General features: G+C 44.0%; 1 protein-coding gene across 1 annotated transcript in view; it reads left to right on the forward strand.

Moving 5' to 3' along the window:
• The first annotated feature begins 6,531 nt into the window (after positions 1-6,531).
• Positions 6,532-27,320, forward strand: part of ITK (IL2 inducible T cell kinase) — a 51,414-nt gene continuing 30,625 nt past the window's right edge. Inside the window, exons 1-6 of the mRNA XM_029583610.1 lie at positions 6,532-6,727; positions 9,726-9,830; positions 19,322-19,403; positions 23,213-23,341; positions 23,690-23,730; positions 25,847-25,998. Coding sequence (XP_029439470.1) covers positions 6,554-6,727; positions 9,726-9,830; positions 19,322-19,403; positions 23,213-23,341; positions 23,690-23,730; positions 25,847-25,998 — 683 coding nt within the window. The 5' untranslated portion in view covers positions 6,532-6,553. The remainder of the gene's footprint in view (positions 6,728-9,725; positions 9,831-19,321; positions 19,404-23,212; positions 23,342-23,689; positions 23,731-25,846; positions 25,999-27,320) is intronic.

Here is a 27,320-nt window from a genome sequence, read left to right on the forward strand (position 1 = left end):
TGGAATATTGAACAAAGGATTATCTTTAGTTTTAGCATAGAAACACGACCCGTTCCAGTGCAGAATTGATCTTTTTCATTTTTTCAGGAAATTGCAACTAAGGCTATTTTTTTCAAGATATCCCTCAGCTGTGGCTACATCAGTAGTGAGCCCCAAATCTAATTGGATAGTGCCGGGGGCAGTGAACCCCCATATAAAGATATTTATGGATTTAGTTTTATATGATTTAGCAGTCTTGGAATGTGAGCAAAATACACGTCATTATAACATTCCACGTGCTGAATTACACAGCGTTGATGACCCTGTCTCAATGTTTTGTTTTGGTCATCAAGCCAGCAGATAAAAGGGGAGCTATAGTGGTACAATCAAGTACACAATATATTAACGAGGTATGCTCCCAATTAAAATATCAATCTAGCTATCAGCTTTTGAGGACAGACCCCACTTTGGTATTACAGGCCTGTATAGCTTTAGAAGTGGATTATGGTCATGAAGTAGAAGCAAAAAGAAACTCATTTTTTAATAACTCCACACTCTAGGATTCCAAACAGAACTTGCCTTGGACATTTCCATGCTCCATGGAAATTACAATCTAGTCAAGACAAGCATACATGACACGCAAGAGTCTATGAGAAGTATATTTATTGTAGAGAAGTACTTAGGATTTAAAAGAATTTTCAAAGGGTTTAGTTTAAAACTGGATTTGAATATGGCCAGAGAGGGAGCATAACGCAGGGACTCCAGAAGTACAAAGACGGATTTCGGTTAGTGTGAAGGTGAATTTGTCATTTTAGACTGAATGGTTATAATGGGAGCAAACTTTGCAAGTTCCTCAAGTTTCTTAAATTGCCGAGTGGTATTCCTCATGTTGTGTGTCTATGGGCCAACCACCTAAGGAACAGTCCACGAACCTCAGAGGTCAGATGATGGCATGGACCCATCACGCTGTGATAAGACTAACATAGCTTTGCATTAATAATACATAAGTAAAGATAATTTTCCAGTACTGTTAAAAGTCCTAGCAAGGGAGTGTCCTGCCTCTGTCTCCTCTGCCTGACCGTAAGTGATACCTAAAAGCAACTCATTCCCTACCTGCGATTTTTGAAACAAGCAGTGGTCATGTTCCAGCAAATGCTTGTTTTCTCTTTCCTGTCTCTTTTTTTTTCATCTTTGAAGCTGGTAACTAAATTTAGTATATTATTCTTAACACATTTCAGACAGTGTTGTCTACGAGGCAGGATGCGAGGGTGGGGAGATTTTCACAATCGGTTTACTGGTAAATCCCCTGAGAATAACCATATCCCAAAATGCCCTGTTTTCAAAGAGGAAACTACATCTCTGTCTGGAGAAAGAAAGGAAGCAGGAAAGGGAAAGTCAATTTTACAGGTAGAGAAAGGGTTGAGTATAAAACCCACAAACAGATGAGAAAGATTATATGCAAAGCTGACTGGTGATCTTGCTCTATGTCCAGATACAAGGACATATTTAAGGAATATTACCCCATAAAACCAGGCGTCTGCTGGGTATTTAGTGATCAGTGGGCTGGATTCAAAGAACCCAAGGTGAAAACAGTAAATCAGGGGTGGCCAACTCCAGTCCTTCAGAGCCATAAACAGGCCAGGTCCACAATGAATATGCATGAGATAGATTTGCATGCACTCCCTCCATTGAATGCAAATCTATCCCATGCATTTTCATTGTAGCTATCCTGAAAACCTAACCTGTTTTTGTGGCTCATGAGGATCAGAGTTGGCCACCCCTGCACTAGATGAGAGGTATCTACTTTTAAGGGCAATGCAAAATCACTATTTTGCATTGGGCATTTATATCTCTGAGTAAGGGCCTACAGAGCCAAGATAGCACAATCTGATAGAGGCATAACATGTTAAATGGCGTTAGGAACACTATTGCACTATTTTTGTTTGTGCTCATTACTGAAGACATTTTGGTTGAATGTAACAGGATATCTGGGTTTGATAATAGGCAGAATGTGCAGTTTATTGCAGATGCCGAATCATTATTGAAAATCAAAGGTAAAGATATAACTTTTTTTTAATGGAAGGCCACCCTAATTGCAAAACAGTTGATCTTTGTAGCATGGATGGCGAGATACCAAACCTCTATTTTACTAGCAATGGTGAAACTTCCTCCACAGTATGATGCAGTTGGAGAATATAGCAACTGGACATACCTTCCAGTGAAACAGAGCATTCCTATAAATTTGGGAACCTTACCTTCAAAAGCTCCTGCCTAGTGATATCCTTAGTTATCCATGAGGAACAAATCTTAACCACTGGGGCTATCAGGAACCTATCTTTATGCTGATGATACCAAAATCTGCAACAGAGTAGATACCCAGGAAGGTGAAGAAGTAGGAGGGATCTAGCAAGGCTTGAGGAATAATGTATAGTCTAGCAGCTAAGATTTAATGTAAAAAAATGCAGAGTTAATGCATTTGGGCTGCAAAAACCTACAGGAGCAGTACAGTATAGGGGTTGAAATTCTTTTATGCACAAAACAAGAGTGGGATCTGTAAGTAATTGTATCTGATGATATTAAGGTGGCCAAGCAAGTTGAGAAGGCAATGGCAAAAGTTAGAAATATGCTTTAATGCATCGGGAGAGGAATGATCAGCAGAAAAAAGGAGGTGATAGTAGTGCCCCTGTATAAATCCTTGGTGAGACCTCATTTGGAATACTGTATATAATTTTGGAGCTCATGCCTTCAAAAGGAAATAAACCAGATTGTTACTAAAATGGTAGGTGATCTTCATTCTAAAGCTTATGAGGACAAACTTATGATCTAAACATGTATACCCTAGAGGAAAGGTGGGATGGGGAGATATGATACCTACAACAATAGTCAATAGAGTCATCAAGGTTACCCAAGCAATAATATAACAATCCAAAAAATGGGGAACACAAAAATCAGTTTTTTCAAAGAGCCTCAATGAAGTTGTCAGCAAGCCTGTCGTTGTATTTCTATCGAAACCAACCGGTCTTCTCGATCATTCACCTTCAATCAAATTTATTCTAAATGCTTTTTAAAAAAATTTTCTCTATAGGTTTTTTGTAAAATTGTCACAGTCCAGGAATTTTTAAGCGCCCAACATGGCCGTGTTTCACACACATAGTGCTTCCTCAGGGGCATTTAAACGAAATTTTTAACGCATCATTCTCATCTGGACCGGCGTCTCAACTGTCTTACAGTCTGAACGGAGGACTTGAGATATGATACCTCCACGATAGGAATACTCAGGAGGCTGGCCTCTTTCAATGGAAAGGATGCTCTGGAACAAAGAGCCATGAGATTAGGCTGAAAGGGGATAGACTCAGGAGTAATCTAAGGAAACATTTCTTTACAGAAAGGGTTGTAGAAGTGGAGGAGACAAGGACAGAACCTGAATTCAAGAAAGCATGGAATAAGCACAGGAGATCTCCAAGTGATTGCTAGAGATTGTAGAGCTGAGTAGTTGTGAATGGGCAGATTAGATAGGCCCTTATGGTCTTTTTCTGCTGTCACATTTCTGTATTTCAACTTAAACATCATGGCAAGGCATGGGATTTGTACTGACTTTAAGAAAGAAAGTGAATTTTTAAAATGGGCAGAGGTGTGGGGGCAGAGGGTTTCCAGGTGGGGTGAGAAAATTATTCCTAAATATGTCAAGCAATTCTTATTGACAAAATTAGGGGCGGGGGAATGCTATATTCTTTAACTTGTTCTATTAAGTAAAATGCATTTCGGAATCCAAATGTGATTTGCTTTATATTATATCAGTCTGTCCTTCTAATAAACAAGTTTAAATATAAACAAATAAAACCATAAATCACAATTTAAACTTTTGTAACAAATTATGAGCAAAACCGAATCTAGGACACTTAGGGCCTGATTTATCCAAGATTTTCCCAAATACTGGAAGAAAGTTATGCTGTTATGTAAAGTAAATAAACTTCTTAAGTCCAGGTTCCACCTTAGAACTAAGGATGCTGTGGGCTTCTGATGTCATGTTTGCATGATTTACTTTTTTATCCTCAAAAATACTGTTTAATTAGTTAATAGGTGGATGCTACATAAAGTTGAAGGATGCAAATTGCAGCAGAACAAAAGTTGAGTTTCCAGGTGTTACAGGTTCAGACCGTACGTGCACATTGGTATTCTGCCCAGGGGCTGTGACCTGGGGGGGGCTAATCTCACTGAGGCCTATACTGGGGGACACCTGAGGGGCTTATCCCATATAAACACACACAATTATTGGGATCATACCTGGGGCTTGAACCCAGGAGCTAATTCCCAACACAAAAAGCCATACACAAACTTTGATTCAGTACATCACGGTTCCAGGCATTTAGGAAAGTGAGTTTATTTGAGCAATAGGAGGATAGAACAAATAAAATCAGATTACACAGAAGAAATAATGGTAGATAATAACAATTGCTACATAGATATAAAAAGTTTACATTTCCAAAAGATCAGCTTGTACCATCACATCCAGAGCTCTTTCCCCCCTCTATCTCTGCTGTTTCTCCTTATACACTAAAATTGTTTGTGAAAGCAGTGATGTTCCCTCCCTCTGATTTCTTATCAAATTTCAGGCACAGCTGTGTGGCCTTCACTTACTCTCGCAGGCTTTAGTATAAGTTAATAACAACTGCTTCTCATCATAGACCTAGTGGAATAACTAAATAAACAGACTCTTGCCTGTTCATAAACATATCACAGTGCAAGACTGTAAATAGGAGCTCACTCAGAGGTTGGCCTGTGGCCTTCAAACTAGTCATTATCTGGGTGAAAACTCTGAATTCATACAGCCTACCCTCTATATACATTCTCAGCAAAAGTAACAAAAAAATGATACCAACACCAGGTCCATTCACATGTAGGATTGTCACCTCACCCTGATTTGACCTGACCTGGGTTTCAGCAACCCATCTCTCATTCAAAACTATGGATCCTATAGGGTGTAGGGTCCTGGTACTGTCTTTGCTCCCTTTACTCCCTTCCCCTGCCCCCTCCCTGCATACCTGAACTCGCTCCTTAAACAAACTCCTGTCATGGGATGGGGACTGTAACCTGCACCCCCTTCATAATCCCTTATGGTAGCCTGAGTTTACCTCCTTTAGCAGGAAATTGCACAGTAGGGGGAAGGGGACAGGATTTGGCCTCCATGAGGTCTGGCGGTGTCGGCAGGCTACAGTCTCCGCCCAGTGCTCCACAACAAGCTGCTCTTGCCACTGCCATGATCCCTCCTCAGTGGAACCCAGCAATGTTTCGTGCAGACTTCCTGGGAGCTAGCTTTTTTATTTTATTTTTCGGACCTGGGATTGGGAGGGAATGAAGGGGAGAGAGAGAGAGCACTGCTGCGCTCATTCCAGGAGACAGTGGGTGAGGCCAAGGGGGACACAGCAGCTCCTCTTGGTTCCGTCCTATGGCAATGGCTTCTCCTGTAACCTGGCAGCAGCCCCCTCAATTAGGCCCATGTTCTCAATGGCCCAGTGCTGGAACTGGAGATAGCTTGGTTGAGGTAGACTAGAGAAGGGGAAGAGGGAGTTCTGGGGGTGAATAGGAAGGAGAAAGAAGGAGCATGTGAGGGCTGTGGAGCAGAGACAGAAGGAGAGATGGAGGGCTGGGGGAGTGGTGGGATACAGTCACAGGAAGGACATGGAGGAATAGGAACCTGTGAAATGTGAAAGCTGTTGAGAGAGACAGAGGAGAAACAAAAGGGAACAGGCGGTGATAGAGAAAAGAGTGAAGTGGAGAGAAGTGACAGGGAAGATAGACATGTGGAGGGTGGGGGCAATGAAGAGGAGAAGCAAGAAAAAAATTAATGGGGAAGACAAACAGATGAAAGGGGAAGATAGTGTGAAGAAGAAAGCCAGCAAAGGTGGAAACATTTATTTTTAAATTAAAAATCATATTATGTGACTTCTGAAAGCTGAAATTATATATTGTATAATGTGTTTTAAAAGTCTAGGTTTAATAACTGAGGCATGGTAGTGCTGTGCTCAGCTTATCTTCCTGCTTCCCTATTTAGCATATGCTTTTCTAAATTTTCTTATATTTTTAATTTGGGGGGCAGACTGTACGCAGTGTCCCTTTTGCTTCTCTCCTATTGGGTCTAACAGCCTCCATACTGATCTCCATGGCTTATCTGGTGGATCAAATTATCCTCCTTTTCCCCAGCACCGATACCTGTATTTCTCTGTTGCACTTATTAAACTCGAACCCTTGAAGATTTCTTTTTCCAAAACAAGTACCTGGGGTTTTTTTTTTTGTTTTTTTTTTTGAGTGTGTGTGTGTGTAAGCGCACAGTTAATGCAGTGACTCTTTTTAAAGGATGTGGTTATGGGTTTGTCATCTGTAGAAGGCTTGTATGTCACTGCCTGCCTTTCTGATGGAGTGATAAGGCTGGTTTAAGCAGCAGCACCTACGCTGCCTCTCAATCCCCCACAGCCCCTCTGTCCCCCCCCCCCCCCCCCCCCCCCCCCCCTGACACCCTCAGAAAGCCAGCTCTCTCTCCACTCCAGACGCCTGCCTGCGGACTCATGTGTCGCGTATGCTGCCCCGGAGCGGCCGGACATCGCGCTCCAAGATGAACAACTGCATCCTCCTGGAGCAGCAGATGATCAAGAAGTCCCAGCAAAAGCGACGGACCTCTCCCTCAAACTTCAAAGTGCGCCTGTTCGTCTTAACTAAAACCAAGCTGAGTTACTTTGAGCATCGCCATGGGGTATGTGGGACACTTTCCGTGCTAGTCTTTTATGTTTTAAACAGGTGTCAGATTGGGAAAACCGGCAGCGAAATGGAAATGATTATTCACTTGTTCCATCCCCAAATCGTAAAATTCTTTTTTTTTTTTTTTTTAAATAGGGAGTTTAAGCCTGCATTGTCGATGTCCATAACATTTTCATGTCGCCAGTGGGGTTGGGTTGCATAAGGATTAATCCCCCCTACCCCACCCCACCCCACCCCAGTCTCAGCCTAAATGCCAAGAAAAGATCTTCCTCACTTCAGATCTTAAGCAAGGTGCCAAGAAGCATCACTTAAAGGGAGCACATCTTTCATGCAAGTTAACAGATCAACTATGTAGGTGCACGTAATTAAGCATGGCGCATTGGTTAGTCCATTGACATGACGTGTACTCTTCTCGGCCTAACTGTTTGGTGTTATCTCAGTCCTCTGTGGTGCAGATACTTTCGATATATTTTTCCCAGCATTTCCTGCTCTTCTGGACACCTAGAACACAGGAAAAGAACACTTCACTTAACTTGTTGTCAGAAGCTGTCTAGGTTGAATAAGGCAATTGATGGGATATTTCTAGGGGATTTCTCATATTCTTTTGCAACTAAAATGATGGGTTCAGAAACAATTTAAAGTGATTATAATAAATATTCCCATCCCGCAATGCCGGAATTGTCCTCCTTCCTCCCTCTCTTTTACCCCTGGTGCTGTAACAGTGGATAACGTTGAAGAAAAGTTTGTGGTCCTAGGGTTTGTTTTTTTTTGGGGGGGAGGGGTTGTGATTTTCATTTTTGTGACGTTATCACATACTGCCAGGTCATTTTATGAAATGTGTCATGATTACGCATAGCTTCCTGACTGAAAATCAGATAACTTAATCTTTATTTTTGTAGAATGTTAATGCATGTGTGAAGGTCCTGTGGTTCGTGAATTAATGCTAAACTTCCGTAGAACGCACCATAACAGCAGCGCGCACCACTTTGCCTTTCTTTCCGAGTCTGGATAGTACACATGGAAGCACTGAGGGCCCTCTTGTCAGAGGGGTCCACCTCAAATCATTCATTCATTCATTCCTGGGCAGAATACAGAATCCACAGACTTGATCGCCGGCCAGTTGGGCCGGTATTTCGTCCAACAAGGTTGATTAAAAACCCTTCCAGTTCATGCTTGTTTTATTTGCGTTCAGCACAGCCATTTCCTCCTCCTGCATTGGGCTTCCAGCTCACTATGGGCTACGGCGCCCTGAGCATTTCTCCCCCCCCCCCCCCCCCAAAAAAAAAAACTGTCTGAATTTTTATCCCCTGTTTTATAACCTCTCCCCCATTAGGCCAAGCCATTACAGAGACAGTTCATGGCCCAGGGACCTCGGACTGCAGCTCACTCAAGAACCTCGTATGCAGGGTAATTTTCTTAAAAAAAAAAAAAAAAAAAGGAAAAGAAAAATGTGCCTGGTTAGGTCCAGCAGTGGCCTCCAATGAAGCAAGTTCAAAAAGGATTCGGGTCAAAGGCAAAATGTAATGTTGCAGTTTGGCGACCTGCCGAGACCTGGTAGAAAATCACCACTGCTGCTATGCGCATACCCGAAACCTGGCTATTGAGCAATTACTGTGAACCCCCCCCCCCCCACCCCACACACACACACACACACACACACCTCTCACCACAGGGGTTGTGAATGATGATTGTGCAACGTCCCCCAGCTCCAGCCAGCCCTGGGGAGCACAATGCGGCCTGAAATAAAACCAGTGTCTTCTGAATGGCAGTCACTGCCACCAACCCACCGGGCCCTAGCAGTTTATGTTATTTAAAGTGCTGACTTCTGACTGGACAAAGATGTCATCACCAGAGTGAACAAACAAACAAAAAAAACAAAAGACCTGGTGCAGGTCACAATTTCTCATGTAGGACAAAACCATTCAGCAGCACGTAATCCTTTTCAGCAGGGTCCTGCCAAGCCGTTCTCAGACAGCACATCATTTTTCGGTCAGTCACAGGCACAAATCGTAGCCATGATCCTTATAGAAAATATGGGGGTGGGGAGAGGAGTAGGAAATGGACTAATAGACTGAACACTAACATTTATTTAAGATCATTTATATTCCGCTAATCTGAATGCCTTGCTCTCGGATTACTAAGGCGACATAAAATAACGTAACAATACATAAAAATCCCAAGAGCAAAAACATTGAACATCACAAAACCACACAAACATAAATTGGTGCGCCTTAAATCTACACACCAAAATAATCAACCAAAACGCACCGACTGCCACATTCAGCACAAAGAATACTCAGGCTAGGATAGGTGTATGCCTAATGAATGAGTGATAACCAGTGTTTCTAGTCAACGTTTCCATTCAGCCCCACTGTGCAGATGATTATTGACCCATGCTTCCACGTTAACGCATTCTTAACTGGAAAATATTTCTCTCACTGCCCAAGATTTCATAGACTTTCACCCTTTGAAAAGCTGACGGCTTGACCATTTTGCAGGGCGCATGTATCATCTACTTCAGTTTGTAATTGTCCGGATTGTGGAGAGCACTGGCAGAACAATTATGCAGTCCAATTAAACACAATTTCTGTTTTTTTCGAAGACTGTATGATGTACTGTACTAAACAGTCCCACTGCCAGGGCACGAGCCATTTTGTGAACTAAATTATTTACCCCCATGACCTCTCACTGCATTGTGGGGACCTCGAGACAGCAGCAAGCTGTTTGCTTTATGCTGATTAATATTGTTCTACCGACTGACGTACCTGCGCCATTTTCACACCTGATTGTAGACTATTATTGCTTCATCAGCTATGAAGAACCCCTTTAGTAAACTTTAGTTCCATCTATGTATTTATTTATTTGTTTATTATTTATATTCCGCCTTTCAGACCCTTCAAGAAATAGGCTTTTCTGTTTTTTTTGAGCAGGGTTGGAATTGGGGATAAAGATGCAAATGTGCCTGATATTAACAAGGTTGTTTTTGTCCTCAGAAAAAAAAAAATCTTAAAGGGTCCATCGAACTGTCCCGAATAAAGTGTGTTGAAATTGTGAAAAGCGAGCTGAGCATTCCGTGCAGCTACAAGTACCCATTCCAGGTGAGCAGCATGCATAAAATAACACTTCGTACCTTTTATTCACTGTACAGTAGACTAGGAGATAAAGAAGTCATTTCTTGTAGCTAACAGACTTGTAGAGTGGATGCATCCCAGATTGTTCCTTTATGCAAAGTGCATTTTATTGTCACAGTGTGAGGTAGTGAGCCCTTGGGCCTCTGTTAAGTTTGCGCAGTCTATTTTGCACAAGTGCAAGATAGGCCTTAATAGGCAGTAGTTGATGTACCATAGGTCTTCCTCCTAGCCAACCCTGCCCCCCCCCCCCTTGGGTTGAGACTGAGGGTTCTGGTGGCCAGCAGGACTTCCCTGATTTGATCTGAAGGTAGATGCAAAAGGTAGAATTGGTAGTTGAGCAGAGTGACGTCGGGGTCCGGTCTGAGGTCTAGGCAGGCTGAAGGCAAGGCAAAGTCCGGGTCCCTTCCAAGGTCAAGGCCGGCAGAAGTCAAAGGCAAAGTCCATGTCCGTTCTGAGGTCAAGCATGAGGCGTCAGGCCAGGAAGATCAAGACATAGGGGAACAGACACCAATAGACATGGATGGTCAGGACCAATTCAGGAGACAGGAACCAGGAACAGAAGAGAACCACAAAATAAGCAGGAATCAGACCCACAGAAACACTGAAGACACTGAGCAACTAGTATTGCTAAAGCAGGAGACCTATTACAAAGACACTGAGTGTTAGGTCTGAGCATCCTTTATACTAGACAGGATGTGATGTCATCAGGGCATGTTACAGGAAGTCCAAACAGCAGGGCTTACATGAAGGGCTCAGGAATGGCAGGAAGTTCAGCCATGTTCCTGAGATGCCGCATGACACTAGAGGTGCTTCAGATTAGAGGTATGGGGCGTTACATTTATTACCGAAGGCTCACTTTAAGCTTTAGATGAGATCAGTAAATTTGGGGTGGAACTCCCTTCCCACTGTTTCCTCACAGAATGGAGTAAGTGTGGAGCATGCAATGGGTTTGAATCGAGCCTGAGGAGCAGCACAGTGAAGAGATAGACCCAGAGACAGGAACATGAGGTGGAGAACAAATCAGAGGGGAGGAGGGGAACACATGGAGGAAATGAGATTGTAGGGAGAAAATGTCAAACAGCCCACTTCATCGCAAACTCTGCAGGCAGTTTTAACATGTGCACTTTATGCAAGTTTTCAAAAAGAAACCACTGGCGTTATTTCTCTTTGAAAATTAGCAAGTGCACAGAAGGCGAGTTAAAAGCGCCCGCATACATTTTACCTGCTCTGTGTGTGGGTGGTGGAGGAGAGGAGAGCTAGCACAGGCAGAGTTGAAAATCAAATGTATACATGCTGTTTTCCTCCTCCTCCAGCCTAAAGCAGAGCTGCCAAGCCACCCAGTCTCCCAGGAGGGAGTTTTTCTGGCCACCCCTGGTTTTGAACTTACATCCTGGTCTTTGTAGTCCCTGATTCTTCCCATTCACCTCAGCACTGCAGGTACCAGAATGCTTCAGGATGGGGGTTAACAGAAATCCAGGACTGGCCTGAAATCTCCCTGGGTAATTTGGCAGCTCTGCTAAACTCCCGCAGGAATGCTTCTTTTAAGTTCAGTTGAAAGTACAAAGCACTGTGATACCTGCATGCCCTATTAACTGCATTTCAGGAGAGCAATTTTTAATCAGGCTTCTTCACCCAGGTAAATACTATTAAGAATTATCCTCTAAAAAGAGCAAGAAAATGAACACGAGGAAAGAACAGGTCTGTCCTTACAGTGGGCGAATTGCTGTGATTGTCCAGAGCTCCCTACTTTACAGGATCCCACGCCGCCAAAGTGTTTCCATCCCTGACCTCGCTTCCAGAGAGCCAGCAGGGTGGGGCTGATCACAGCAACAGGAGCTGACTACCATGCTCCCGTTGCTACTTATTTCTTTAAAAAATATTTCTGCAATTCTCTTCCAGATTAAAACTCACTCAAAGCGATGTACAAATTTCAACAATAATACAAAATATAAATCAAACAAAAATAATACAAATAAATCAAACAAGCATATCTTTAAAACAATCAAAAAAACATTTAAAACATAATAATAACTTAACTAATAAAATAAAACAGACAATAAAACCAGCTGTACCTGCTATTACCATAGCCCTTCTTCAAATACAACTAGCCCCATTACTCATGAGCCAAGTTTTTAGGCCTTTACAAAATTTCAGAATATCTTTCTCTTTTCTCAACAAGTTAGGAAGTTAATTCTAAAGTTAAGGGATTGTTGTAGAGAGAGCCCTATTTTGCAGATGAACAAGCCTGAATGCTTTCAGAGAAGGCAATTGAAGCTGTGATTGTAAACTGGATCTTAACTCCCGCTCCCTTCTATACTATTGGTTCTGACCTCTTAAATGTGAAGGGCCAACTCCATGCAAAGTCTTAGCCAGCAGCAAGCATTTAAATTTACACCCTTGGGCTACTGGCAATCAATGGAATTTTAGAAACATTGGAGCTGCTGATATCCTCCAAGGATATCAGCAGCTCCAAATCACCTGAGCTGCCGCATTTTCGATAACCTGAATGGAGCATTACAGTATTCCAAATGTGACAGAACCAGTGCATATGTAGCCTTTTTCAGTGCCCTGGATTCCAAAACTGGTTGCAGTAGTTGAACCCATTTCACTCTTTGAAATGCCATTCTTGCCACAGAAGCAATATGCTTTTCCGGAGACAAAAATGGATCCAAATTTACTCCTAAAGATGTTACTACTTCTAAGGGAGAGAACACCATACCTTCCAATTTAGGGGATAAGATCCCACCACCTAATCCTAATCTGTTTTTCATGGATTTAACACCAACCCATTTCTTTTTAACCATCTCACAACAGATGATAAACATTCATTCAGTTGTACCACTACTTCACCTTCCGTTTTTCCCAGGGTGGGGGGATAAAAGTTGGATATCATCTGCATAAATTAATGGGATGAACCCGAATGATCTAATAAGATTCCCAATGGGCATCAAAAACATAATTAAAAGTAGTGGAGTTAGGGACGATCCCTACTTCCTTGTGCACTAGATAGCTCCACGGCCTTATGCCACTACCTCTCTCCCTCTTCTCCCAAGGCTATTCTTTGCAGTGCCGCAGGCCAGTCAAAGCCTCTGGGTTCGCAGCCACTAACGATCAGCAGCTACCGTTCCTTCTCCTCCTTGTCGATCCCCTCTAGCTGCTAGCTAGAAATAAGCTTTGGAGCCAGGAGGGCCTTGCTCTCTATGACTGCTAGCTCTTAAAGTCGCGCCTCCTACAATGAAACAGGAAAAAATAAAATGGGCTGGCTAGTGTTGCAGCCATGGTCACTGCCAAAATATCCATGCTTTTTAAAGGGGCAGTGTCTAGAGGGTTGCCCACACCCCAGGTTCCTTAACCTCTGGGCATGAAGACTGCCTCTCCCCTGTATTTCTACCTTTGGAGGGAGAGGCCACTTAGCATCCCCCGCACCGAAAAATAGATCATCCCTGAGTAATTGGGACCTGAAGATAGAAAGGGCAGTTTAATTTATCTATTTAATTTATTTAAAAACTTTTCTATATCGTTACTAAGTTAAATACCGTCGCAACGGTATACATGTAGGCACATATTTAATGTAGGTAAAAGTGTACAATAGTACATTCTAACAGGTGCTGTCAAAGGTTCGGTTACAATATATCATTAGACATAGTCATTTAGCGAAGTAGTTCATGACCAATTGTACCAAGGTACTTACACCGGTAGTTTTATTACACATAACAAGCAGTAAAAGAGAGCATAAGGAGTCTGCATTTAGCATGAAAAGGAATGAGATTCAATGCACAGCCAAAAAGAGGGGATGAAGCATGAACCGAAGGCGAATGATTGGAAATGATTGAATTTCCGGACAGTTTTGGAGGAGTAATCATTACATAAACTGGATGGCTTATGTACTGCATTATGCTGCTATCACAAGGATATCTAAGCTGAATTACCTGCAGTTTTGTGATTCTTTTCTTGGACATTTAATGGGGCAAGGCTCAGGTTATCAGACAATGGCAAAACATCTGGAACGCCGTTGTGCAAGGAGACCATGAGCTCTTCTTCTAAGACTACACCAGAGGAAAGAGCCAGGCGAGTTTAGTCCTTCCATCAACCGCTCCTTCAGATTAGAATTATTAAGATGCTCCACCTACGAGTCTTTGACTGAATGTTACCACTCTGATTTGTTGTACCCTGCCTTGGATGATACCCAGTCCTCCTGTTGGTGCATCCTTGGCAGGTCGTGCTGACGTTTATTGGAGCTATGTCAGATTTATCCAAGGATGATGCTACACATCCTAGGCTCATATGTCCAGTGTCTGCACTCACTGCTCATAAGAAGTTGCCATTCTGGGTCAGACCAAGAGTGCATCAAGCCCAACATCCTGTTTCCAACAGTGGTCAGTCAAGGTTACATGTACCTGGCAAGTACCCAAAATATTAAGTAGATCCTATCCTCTAATGCCAATAATAGCAGTGGCTATTCCCTAAGTCAACTTGATTAATGGCAGTTAATGGACTTCTCCTCCAAGAAACTATCTAAACTTTTTTTAAACCCATCTACACTAATAGCACTAACCCTCTGGCAACAAATTCCAGAGCTTAATTGTGCAGTGAGTGAAAAAGAATTTTCTCCAATTAGTTTTAAATGTGCTACTTGCTAACTTCATGGAGTGCCCCCTAGTCCTTCTATTATCTGAAAGAGTAAATAACCGATTCACATTCACTGTTCTAGACCTCTCTTAATTTTAAAGACTTCTATCATATCTCCCCTCAACTGTTTCTTCTCCAAACTGAATAGCCCTAATCTCTTTAGCCTTTCCTCATAGGGGAGCCATTAAATCCTCTATCATTTTGGTCGCCCTTCTCTGTACCTTCTCTAGTGCAACTATATCTTTTTTTGAGATGCGGCAACCAGAATTGTAGACAGTACTCAAGGTGTCCATGGAGCGATACATAGGCATTAAGACATTTTTTGTTCACCATTCCCTTCCTAATAATTCCTAACATTGTTTGTTTTTTTGACTGCCACAGCACACTGACCCGACGATTTCAATGTATTGTCCACTGTGATGCCTAGATCTCTTTCCTGGGTGGTCACTCCTAATATGGAACCTAACATTGTGTAACTATAGCATGGGTTATTTTTCCCTATATGCATCACCTTGCACTTGTCCACATTAAATTTCATCTGCCATTTGGATGCCCAATCTTCCAGTCTTGCAAGGTCCTCCTGTAATGTATCACAGTCTGCTTGTGATTTAACTACTCTGAATAATTTTGTATCATCCGCAAATTTGATAACCTCACTCGTGGTATTCCTTTCCAGATCATTTATAAATATATTGAAAAGCACTGATCCAAGTACAGATCCCTGAGGCATTCCACTGTTTACCCTTTTCCACTGAGAAAATTGACCATTTAATCCTACTCTCTGTTTCCTGTCTTTTAACCAGTTTGTAATCCACGAAAGGACATCGCCTCCTATCCCATGACATTTTAGTTTTCTTAGAAGCCTCTCATGAGGGACTTTGTCAAACACTTTCTGAAAATTCAAATACACTACATCTATAGGTTCCCGGAAAGCATGGGGGGGCGGGGGGGGGGGCTGTTTTCAAAGCCGCTGTCTAAACGTGATTTTCCCTCAATGTGGCTGAAAGTCTGTGCAGTTGCGTTCCTTTGGGGAACGCATGTTTAGGTCCAGAAAGAAAAAAAAATGCGCATGTCGACGGCATTTTCAGATCTGCGTCGAGAAATTTTCCAGCAAAAATCCGTTTTCATTATTTTTTTTATTTTTTTTAACTTTTGTATTCTGCCGATCCATTGGCAAGATCTGGACAGAGCACAACGTACTACGTAGCCTAATAATCGTGGGAAAAGCATACTCGATAAATCCATAAAAGAAGGCAGGCCCAAGCGACTGCGTGTACTTTGTACCAGCAACAGATTTCAAATTAAAAGTACGCGCGGCCTGTAGGTAGAAATTGCCCAAGGTCTTAAAATGCCCCCCCCCCCACCCCCCCTATATTATCAGCTATATTTCAACGTGCCTGAGAAAGGTTCGATTTTTGTAGGTTGTAAGACCTTTTAAAGCTTCTCAGACCCCCATGGGGCTCTGCTTCACATGTGACTGCAGGACTTGCAAGAAGGAAGCTTTCAATATCTAGTAGTGGGGAATGCATTTTTTTTTTAATTTTTTTAAAGTTCCTCCCCCCTCCCCCCACTCTCATAACCACAAAATGACAGGAAACCTTTAAGAAATCTGGTGAGTAAAAAAAAAGAACAGAAAAATTTCCCCCATACGCTTTGCAAAAAATCTTTTGAAAATAGTTTTGAGTCATAATCCACGTTCAGAGAATAACTGTCGGAAGAGCAGCCCGGCAGGAAAACTTAACAGTTCAGAAAATGCAATAAGCGCAGAACTGCTGGGAAAGTATTTTCCTGAACTGTACATTTATTGAACAGCGCAGCAGGAAAATGCAAGCTGTGAGCCTGATAGGAATTTCTTTAACTATCGGAGAAACGTGGGCTTGCACCAGCTTCAAACACTGGACAGATCTCCCTGCAGCCGCTGAAGCAGTGCGTGCTGCAGTAGTATCTGGGGGGTTTTTTTCTTCAGTACATTTGCAGTATAGTATTTCCCCCTCCGGAATCTGACACCGACCGTAATCTCGGTGTAGATCATTTATGCTAATAATACAGGGTAAGAGTCCTCTTCCTCTTTAAGAAGGAAAGACAGCAAGATCCCTACTGTACGTGAATGAAAACTAACATTTGCAGTACGTTCCTGGTAATAATTAAAAGCAAGGCACTCAGAGGTGAATTTTCAGACGATGCACGCGTAAGAAATAGCACGTGTGCACCCAGCGTGCGTGCAAGAATAGGCTATTTTGAAAACCGCGACGTATGCGTGCATGTCAGGGGCCGCGAGTAAACTTGCACGTGTAGAAGAGGGGCTGGCCTGGGGTAGCCCGGGGAGGAGACAATAATTACGTGCAGAAATTGCTATCTTACCGAAGTGACGCGCGTAGGTCTGTTACCTGCGTATATTTACTCCTGCTCAATATCTGGTGTAAGTGATTGGTGAGCATCTAAAAAGTGAAAAAATGACTGGTGGGGGAGGGTCTGGAGAACATGGGGGGGTGACTTCAGGCTGAAGAGCCAGGAGGGTCTTCATAAGCTGCAGATGGACTGGGCAAACTGGTAGACTAAATGGTTAAACTGGTTTTTGCATTGCTGCATGCACATTATAAAATCCTCTGACAAGCCGACTTAACGGGGGGAGGGCAGGTAAATGTGTCTTAAGTTACTTGAGTAAAATCTATCAGGCTGATTTTAAACCGAATGCGTGAGCACCCATACACGCATGTAGCAGCGTATCCTAATCTTAGGAGATCGCTCGAGAGAACGTTCTTCGTATAGCTTTCCTCGGACTTTGCCGGCATTTACGCGCGTTTGCGTGCGGATTTTAAAACATGCTCGAAGAACAATCCAGTTTTTCCAGTTAGTCCACCAGTTTGCCTGGTTCATTTCGAAGTCTTCAAGACCCCTCTGGATCTTCATCCTGGACGCTCCCCCCCCCCCCCCAGTCGACCCAGACCCTTCACCCTGTCCTGCAAGCCACAAGGTCTACAGAGCTGCTCCTCATCTGGAGCAGCAGGAAAATTACCTGGGTAGCAAGCTGACATGGACTGCGGTCTCCGGTTTTAAATTACGGAGTTACACGCGTAACCATGGTCCACCCATTCCCCCGCCCCTTTCCACCTTTTATTTTTGACGCGTGCACGGGTATATGCAAGTGTACTTCGCTGCTTTTATAAAATCCTTCTCGCTTGTGTGTGGCCCACAGAACAGCCCACAGGACAGCCGGAGTCCGGACTCCTTTGACCTCTGGCAGCCTTTTTGCCAAGCCACGGGCAGATCACATGGCTTTCCATGGAGGGTTTACACTCACTATAAGTAAAATAACATCCTGTCACGCTGTCCCTGACCTCAGCGGGTAGCCAGGTGTATATTTGCCCTTTTAGGTAGGAAACAGACATTGATAGGAGGGACCATGATTGTAAGAATGCTGGCGTGAGGCTGCAGATTCTTATTACTGGGGTACGGAGTATTTTAAAGCTTAAATTTAGCTTGGGTGGCTGTGTTCAGCATTCGCAAGGGCTTTACTGAACAGAGGATGTGGTTCTATGTTTTGTCTGTCTGGCATGTTAAGTGTGTTATGTCCACAGCTAGCTAGTATGGTTTTTATCAGATAGCACTGATTTTGTATTTAAGCGTTTTACACTGCTTCAGTAGTGCTTACTGTACACCGCTCTGGGGAATCTTTGATTCGATTTAATGGTCTATAAGATATTAAATGAAAGCATTCATGTGAGCTTTGACTGATGTATAACTGTTGCGCCGCTGAGTTTGTTTTGTGGGTTGTATTTTTGTTTGAATGATGTATTGTTCAAAGCCTATGACTTTCTTATTGGCGATCTATAAAAACCAAATAAATAAATAAAGTGAGGGTTTATATTTGGATGGAGGACATACAAACAGGCTGTATTGGAAGTGACTGTGATCTATTATCGGAGGTCTGATGTGAATGGACTGAGAGGGACCTTGGGATGATAGCGTCTGATGATCTGAAGGCAATGGAGCAGTGTGACCAGGCGGTAAGGTCAGAGGGATGCTGGGCTGCACAGAGAGAGGAATAACCAGCAGGAAAACGGAGGTGGTAATGCCCCTGTAGAGGTCATTGGTGAGGGCTCATCTGAAGTATTGTGTTCAGTTCTGGAGACCGTATCTGAGAAAGGACAGAGACAGAATGGGAGCAGTCTAGAGAAAAAATTACCAACATGATGTGGGGTCAGCACTAAAAGAGTGATGAGATGAGGCTGAAAGACTCGAATATGTGTATACTGGAGGAGAGGAGAGACAGGGGTGGATGTGATACAGATTTTTAAATTCCTGAAAGGTATTAATAATACACAGGAATCAAACCTTTTCGATGAAAAGAAAACTGTAGAACAAAGGGGTCATAATATGAATCTCCAAGGGGGTCGAGTTAGGACCAATGTGAGGAGGTATTTCTTCAGGGAAAGGGTGGTGGATGCATGGAATGACCTCGCAGAAGAGGTAGCGAGGTCAAGGACGGTAATGGAATTCAAAAGGGCACGGGATAAACACAAAGGATTCCTAGGGCTAAACGATGGAGACAAAGAATCAGTAACCCACGTTGATCGGGGTAACCTGCAGAGAGCAAAGATTACCCTAAAAATAAAACCACCATCCCCTCCCCCCCAAAGCAAAAGATTGCTGGGCAGACTGGATGGACCATTTGGGTCTTTTTCTAACCAACATTTACCGTGTTACTATATTTTGCTCAGAGGGGCAGATAGGCTGATGCTGGTGGGAAGGGCGGTGACTGCCATTTTAAGATGAGGGGTGGATTGACCCAGAATGAAAGATATGTATTACTCTTGCTGTTCTTTTAGGTCCTTCATGATAACTATCTGCTGTATGTTTTCGCCCCGGACGGACACAGTCGGCAGAGATGGGTACTGACACTGAAGGAAGGTAACAAATCAAAGTTTACTTATCTAAGGACACGGTTTGACGTGGGAATGCTGAGTGTGAATTAACAAGGGGATCTTGTGCGCCCACCTACCTGAGATGATGGGAGGGGCTAAGGGGGAAGACAGCAGAAAGGGTTGTGGATAGTGAGCAATATCTTACACTCTGTGGCAGTCAGATGAGACTTATTCTTAATAGTGTGGACAGAGATAACTGGGCCGACTGGATCGGCTGATTCATCTTTTTTCTGCCATCAGTAAACAGCAAAACCAGATCTAATCGTTTATGTGCTGCACTGCCTCCGTTGGGTGGTAAACCCACATTACAGCTGCTTTGCTGGTTTATTGGATATTCTCTTTTTTTTTTTTTTGGCAAGCTGCCCCATATAGTAATACATTTGAAATATAAATGCAACCATCTCTCTGGGTGGGGGTGTGTGACAGTCCATGCAGAGCAGTTTTCCAAATGGAGAATGTTCATTAGTGGAGTGCCCCAGGGGTATGTACTGGGACCTGTACTATTTAGCATATTCATAAATGATCTGGAGAGGAATAGCTCCTAGTGAGGTGATCAAGTTTGCAGATGACACAAAATTGTTTTGCATCATTAAAACAGTAGTGGCTTGTGAAGGAACTGCAGAACTTTGTGAGACTAGGAGATTGGGCATCTAAATGGCGATGCTGGCTTCCGTGATAGGAGTCTCTACCCAGGGAAAGGACCTCGGAGTCCTTGTGGACAAAACCTTGAAATCTTCGGCACAGGGTGCGGGGGCAGCAGTCAAAAAGCAAATAAAATGTTAGTAATTATTTGAAAAGGAATAGAGAACAAACCTGAGGATATCATTGTCAGGTCTGGCCGGCTGGAGTCAGAGATCATCCCCACAGAAGTGGCACAGGGCTGCAGGGCAGGACTAGAAATGGTCTTCTGCCTAGCCAGTCCCTCTCCTATGTTGAGCCCTTGGATTCTGGGGTCCAGTAGGACTTGCCTTCTCGGGAACATCATGGCTGGTGCTGGATTCAGGCACAGGCTGGGCTGGAGGCAAGGCTGGTACTAATGGCAGGCAGGAGCTGGATATAGGCAGGGCTGGAACACAGTACAGGCTGAGAGCTGGGACAAGGACTGGGATCAAGGCTAGGACCAAAAGATAAGGGCAGGGCTTGGGATTTCCAATAAGAGACTGGGCAGGGGAAAGGACAGAACTAGGCAAGGACCGAACTAGGCAAGGACTAGACAGAACAGGCAACAATAGACAGGAAGGTCCAACAAGGCACAAGGCTGGTTAGGTGAACTTAGAAGGCCGCAGGGTAGGACAGGAAAGCCGAAGTGGGCACTGAGCATTGCAGGTAGGCAGGAAAGGCCGCAAAGTGAGGCCAGCAGCCTTGAAAAGGCAAAGAGCAAGGCAGGAGGCTGAGAGAGGCTGCAAGGCAGAAGGCCTGGGTAGGCCACAAGGCAAGGCAGGGCAACAAAGCAAGGCAGAAGGCCAAGGCAGGATAACAAGGCAAGGCAGGCCAGGTCAAGGAACCAAGGCGTCTCAGTGAAGAGGCACCGAGGGAACAGACAGACTGGGTGGAACTGCCACATCAGGTGATCAGCGAGGAGGTGTCTAAGGCAGCAGTAGCGAGGCTCGCTGATCACCTCTGTTGGCAGGGAGGCTGCACAGGAGGCGTAACCCTGACAATCATAATGCCTTGGTATAGATCCATGGTACCCCTGCACCTTGTATGCAGGTCTGGTCACCCAAGTCAAAAAAGACAGAGAAAAGTGACATAAATGATAAAGGGATGGAAAAGCTCCCTCACAGAGAAAGGCTAAACAGATTAGGGCTCTTTAGTTTGGAAAAGAGACGACTGAGAGGGGATAGCATTGAGATGTATAAAATCATGAGTGGGGTGGAACGGGTAAATTAGGAACAATTATTTACCCTTTCAACTAATCTAGAGGGCACTCAATGAAACTGGCAACTGGCAGATTTAAAAGAAATCACAGGAAGCAATTTTCACTCGGCGCACAATCAAGCTACGGAATCTGTTGCTGGAAGGCTCAAAATAGGACTAGACCAGCTCCTGAAGGAAAAGTCCGTGATCAGTCATTAGGCAGCTAGACCCGGGAAAGCCAGCGCTTATTGCTGGGAGTGAGATACAAGAAACAGATCAACTGCTGGAGACAGGATGCTGGGCTGGATGGACCTTATGTTCTTCTGTGAACTGACCTGCCACTTGAGGGCTGGGAGTGAATACCACTGTCCTAATGTTTTATCAGCTGTGCTTGGTTTTTTTTTTATTTTTTTTATTTTGCTAATGTTCTATATAATCCGTTTGTTTTTATTCCCCTGGAGGATGGCTAGATCCTCTGGAGTAAGCCTTGTACCTTTCCTAGCAGGTGTATTTTTAGCCTCATTAAAGAGAGAGGGGGTGGTGGTTAGGCCAGAAGAGTAAACAAGTCCACGTAAAACTGCATTCTCAAATGTGCGCCTGTAATTTTTCCCTCCCTTGCTTCGGCCACGCCGACAGCAGGTGCGGAATGCGCAGGCTCTTTTGTTACCCGCGTTAAGCAAATTTCAAAGGGCAACGTACAGAAGCGTTCAGCCAGCCAGCTTCGCTGATAGTTGCCTCCCCGGTAAAGCTGAAAGTTCAGAGAGAAGGGAGAGGGAGAAGGCATGCGTGAGAATCTGAATTTACCATTTTCAGTGCCTGCTGCCATAAAATTAAAAATCCTCAGAGTCCAGCATGGCCTGAACCATCTTCCATTTACTGGTAATACTGTGCCACTCTAAATTAATACTGAAGGCGGGGGAGAGGGATTTTGTTTAACACAGGCAGGCTGAAAGCGAGAAAGGAGCTACCATTAGGGCCACATGAAATTCTTTAAAAAAAAAAAATAGGTTCGCCAGCCGAGTCCTCAAACCCACAGGAAATCAACTGCTTCACAAGCCTTTACCTATTTCTTTTGTTAAGAAATGGGACCGTTCTGGTGGCATCCACATCGGATCCACTCAGAAATCTGCCGCAGACCCCCATCAGATTCCCGCGGGTCTGCTGCGGATCCGCTTCCCGAGACCTGCGGCTGATTTCAGCCTCCAGCTGGGCTCTGCCTGGTCCGGTTCAAAAGCTCGGAGGGGTCCTGCGGGTGAAAGTATGCTCGGCCTTACTGTCGTTGGGCCCGTAACCAGCGACCCGAGCGATGGCACGGTGGAGCATCTCAACAACAATTAAGAAAAAAGCAAGGGAAACAGTAAAGCCCACAGTGCCATCCCTCCGACCCGAGCTGTCTGCTAACCTTCACCGTACAGGCTGCTCTGGTATACGCTCCAGGGTGGACGGCATGTGGGTAGGCCGCAGCCCGCCCTCCCCTCCCCCCACCACCACCACCACCTTCGAGCTGAGCCGCACCAGCTCCCAGGTACGGAGGTGCTGTGCAGTAGGGCCCTGATTCTCGCTTGCACTCCAGGCATTTCTGTAGCTTAAGCTTTATCTCGGCTCCAGCGCCCTTGCTGGAATGGATTGAATTCCCAGAGACAAAACAAGTCAACACAAAGAAGGATTTCAGCCTTCAAATGCAATACGCCATAAATCTTTTATATGCAGTTTCAAAACCATGGTCAGTGCTAATTTTTTTTTTTCAGTGGTGGGGGGAGGGGGGAGGTTGTGGAAAATGGTTCCCTTGGTTTTTTTTTTGAAAGCCTTCATAATAGGTGGCCTGTAGTAAAGGCCTGCAGATCCAACACTATATGCCCATAAAATGCTCTGCTCAGCAGCTACTAGTATTAAAGAGTTACCGTGCCTTTTGCTTGCAAATGTGCCATTTCTCCGCAGAAACCAGAACCAACAATAGCTTAATGCTCAAGTATCACCCCAACTTCTGGCTGGATGGGAGATGGCGCTGCTGTGCCCAGACGGAGAAGCTGGCAGCTGGCTGTGCAGTGTATGATCCAACCAAGGATGGTAAGAATTATCTTCCAAACGTGTGAAGAGACCCCCCCCCCCCTAGATGCAAAACATTGCCACAAAACAGAGCGAAATTTCTAAGCACAGTATTTAAAGGAACATTAAGTTTATTTTTTTTAATTGAGCCCCGAGTTTTACCATCCCCATTCGCAATCAAAACGCTGCTGAAAAAAATGTATTTTTATGCAGGCCTCCAGCGTGCACCTGGATATTGCACTTTCGTAAATGTTACATCTCTGGAAGACCCAAGCATGCCCTGTTCAGATGTTGTCTCTCGGATTGTGTGCTGTTTGCTGTCACTGCCATCTCTCACTTACTCTTTCTGTTCTTTATCTCATGTTGCAGCCTCAAAAAAGCCTCTTCCTCCCACTCCTGAAGATAACAGGGTGAGTGCAACATTCAGGCCTCAGCAGCGGCTTTGCATGCCCTAACTGTGGTAGTCTTAGTGTTCAGTGCTCCCTGGATGACTGTAATTTGTCACACTATGAAAAGAAAAGCAGCTCCTTCCTCACACTTCTTTGTACACTTCAGAACGTCACTATTTGAAATTTATTCCTTTAAAATTTTATAGACCATGCAACTCAGCCAAGGCAGTTTACAGCAAATACGTCCATAATATCAAAATTACGGGAACTACATACATAACATTAAAAGTTACAGGAGGTACCTACATGACATTAAAAATAAACGAAAAATAAACGCATAAAAGGCAGCCAAGTTCAACACAATTTGGTAGTCATCATAATCCTGTCACTACAAACCTCTTTATAAAAACGTCCCTCAACTAACGCCTACAGAATCTTCTGGGAACAGAAAGGTTTTTATCAATTTACGAAAGTTAAGATAATTAGTCTCAGCTCTGACAGTGACTGGCAATTTGTTCCAGAGATAAGGAGCTATCATAGGGGCCGATACAGTACAGTGCGCTCCAACGGAAGCGCACTGTTAACCCTTGATGCGCATCCAACCCCCCCCCCCCGAACCTAATAACGCCCGCAACATACAAATGCATGTTGATGGCCCTATTAGGTATTCCCGCGCGATTCAGTAAGTAAAATGTGCAGCCAAGCCGCACATTTTACTTTAAGAAATTAGCGCCTACACAAAGGTAGGCGCTAATTTCTGCCGGGGAAGTGCACAGAAACCAGTAAAAACTGCTTTTCTGTGCACCCTCCAACCTAATATCATGGCGATATTAAGTCGGAGGACCTGAAGGGTAAAAAAAGTAAAAAATAAAGAAAAAAAATTTTGAAGTAGGCCTGCAGCTTGTGGGTTGAAAACTGGATGCTCAAATTTGCCAGCGTCCGGTTTCCGAACCCATGGCTGTCAGTGGGTTCAAGAACCAACGCCGGCAAAATTGAGCGTCAGCTGTCAAACCTGCTGACAGCCGCCGCTCCTGTCCCTAAAGAGGTGCTAGGGATGCGCTAGTGTCCCTAGCGCCTCTTTTAACCTGTTTCTACAGCCGGACCTAATTTGCATGCTGAATCGCGCGCACAGGAGAGTGGCCTGTGCGCGCGCCGGGAGAGCGGGCGTTTGCCCGCTCTTCCGCGGATTTTACTGTATTGGCCTGATTGAAAACATCCTTTTAGCAATATTTTGACTCTTTATTGCATTAGGACCTTCCAATTGGAAATTCATGCTCCTGAGAAATATTTATACAGTCTTCTTCACATCATGTGCTGCTGTAAGATGTTTGGCTTAAAAGGAGAACTTTTATGGTAAAAAAAATGGAGGCCAGCTTCTTGTCCGGCTATCCGAAAAGGCCTCCATAACTAGTTAATGACCTTAGAACCTTTACGGTCCTCCAACAACTGTGAATCGGAGGCTCTTTCTGCTGTTGCAGACGTCCATTCTGTGCTAGCGCGAGAGGAGCGGTGATGTCAACTTCGCTGTCCCTTCTAGGACAGAATGGATTCTGCCAGTGGCCTTTTCAGCTTTCTGCTGGAGCACTGACAGAGTTCAAAACATAACTCTTTAAACAAGCGGGCACGTTCACCTCTCACAGGATAATGAATTGTCCTTTGCTTTGCTATTATTGTAACTCCTGAGGGTAACATTTGAGCTGATGGGTACTGTTGATGGGGGAGCCACCTTCAGCTTTCCGTCTGCCATACTGAACCACCAAATCAGAACTTTAGATTGTATTAGCCTCTTTCAGATCAATCATTTTGAAGAGCTATTTTACAGGCAGTGAGGGAAGCTCAGCAGCTGCCTTGGACCACCTCTCCAGCCCCGTGGGGATTGATCAGCTGAGCAGGAACGGATTTCTAATGAAATCCAGTTGTGGGAAGGTGGCTTGAAAGCTCCTTTTATCCCAAGGCTTGGTGTAGACATATGGCCCTTTTTTTCTTCGGATCTGTGTCTACAGCAAAAAGTAAACTTTTCCAAACAGGGCTTTTAGACTTCAGTTCCTTCAATCTTGGATTTTTTTTTTTTTTCATTTTTTTAATTTGTTTAATTCGGTGGAGAAAGACGAGCAAGGGCTGTCTCTCTTTCTTGCAGAGGTCTCTTCTGGAAGCTGACCAAACGTGGGTCATAGCCGCGTATGATTACCTTGCCCAGGATCCTCAGGAGCTGATGTTACGACGGAATGACGAGTACCTCCTGGTGGACAGATCCGAACCACACTGGTGGAAAGTACAAGACGGGAACGGGTAAGGGAGCGTCCTAAAATGCACTCACTTGAGCCTTGTAGCTGTGTTTTTCATGATTTTTCAACTTATTTTTCTAAAAGTAGATGAAACCCAGAACAATCTGTTAACTGTCCCCGGTTTTGTACTCTCAAAGGTGACATTTTTAAAGGATTACAATAAATAACGTTATTTCCAAGCTGTTGTTACAATCAGTACTTTTTTTTTTTTTCACACTGCAGATCACAGAATTTTAAAGCTTAGCGCATGTTCAGCCTACAGAATGGCCCTTATCTGAGGTTCCTTTTATTCTGCAACTTTTAAAATTAAGGCCTAAATGCATCAGTGGTTCAGGTTGGGGAGTGAAATAACTCAAACTGACAAGAAAACAGCTTGTCCACCAGTTTTTTTAGGATTAATATTATGTAGACACTGCCAGAAGCCTGCAGAACTCGTCTTCCTGTAGAGAATGAACCTAGACATGGAGTCCTTTAGCTAAAAAATTATCATTTATTGTATTGTTCAAGGTACCTGGGGGAGCTTTGCTTGAAGACTGTGATGTCAATCAGAATAAATGTGCATTCCCAGCAAATTATTCATTATTGTTTTCAATCTCCTTATAAAAGCATAATGCCCGGTTTATTTTGTTGTGCAGACTATCTCCCTGCTCATGAGCATATTACTTCCTGCCTCTCTATAAGGTTTGTAGGCATCATATTAGACTTGCATTGGATTCCAATTAAATTTTTTTGTCAGTTCAAGGGGCTTGTTTTTGCTTATAGAGTTATCCAGGGTTCAGCTCTTCTCTGCCTTCTAAACTTGTCTCTCTCTCTGTTGCCCCACGCGATATCTCTCTGAGCTCTTCTCCGCGTACCTCATGCTAAAAGCAGATTTAATCTTGGGTTTCAGACCATCTGTGTCCTTGCAGCTCACCTCTGGGACAAGCTCTTTCCTGACGTCCAAGAATCCCCCGTGTTGAGCTCGCTTTTGGCTAATCCATTACTTAGTTTTTTTGTCACCAGTCGGAAGTGCTTACAGCGTTAGGATTGGAGAGCGAGAGGCATGCTGAGCAGACTGAAGCTGGGTTTCGGATTGGTCTCCCCCCACCACCACCAGCCGGCAGATTTCATGGAGTAGTGGGCACCAGGAAAAATGTTGCAGGTTTTCTGGCACGTGACCAAAAATCAAATGTTGCTGACCCTTGGATTAGAGCATATCACCATGCCAAGCAAACGAAATGCCAAGTCTGAGACTTGAACACCCAATCCCTTCCTGCCTTCTGTACGTTAATAATGTTTCATTTACCAGGAGACCGAGATCATAGGAAACGGGATAAATTGCAATAA

The sequence above is a fragment of the Rhinatrema bivittatum genome, chromosome 18 (assembly GCF_901001135.1).
Source record: "Rhinatrema bivittatum chromosome 18, aRhiBiv1.1, whole genome shotgun sequence".
Lineage (NCBI taxonomy): Eukaryota > Metazoa > Chordata > Amphibia > Gymnophiona > Rhinatrematidae > Rhinatrema > Rhinatrema bivittatum.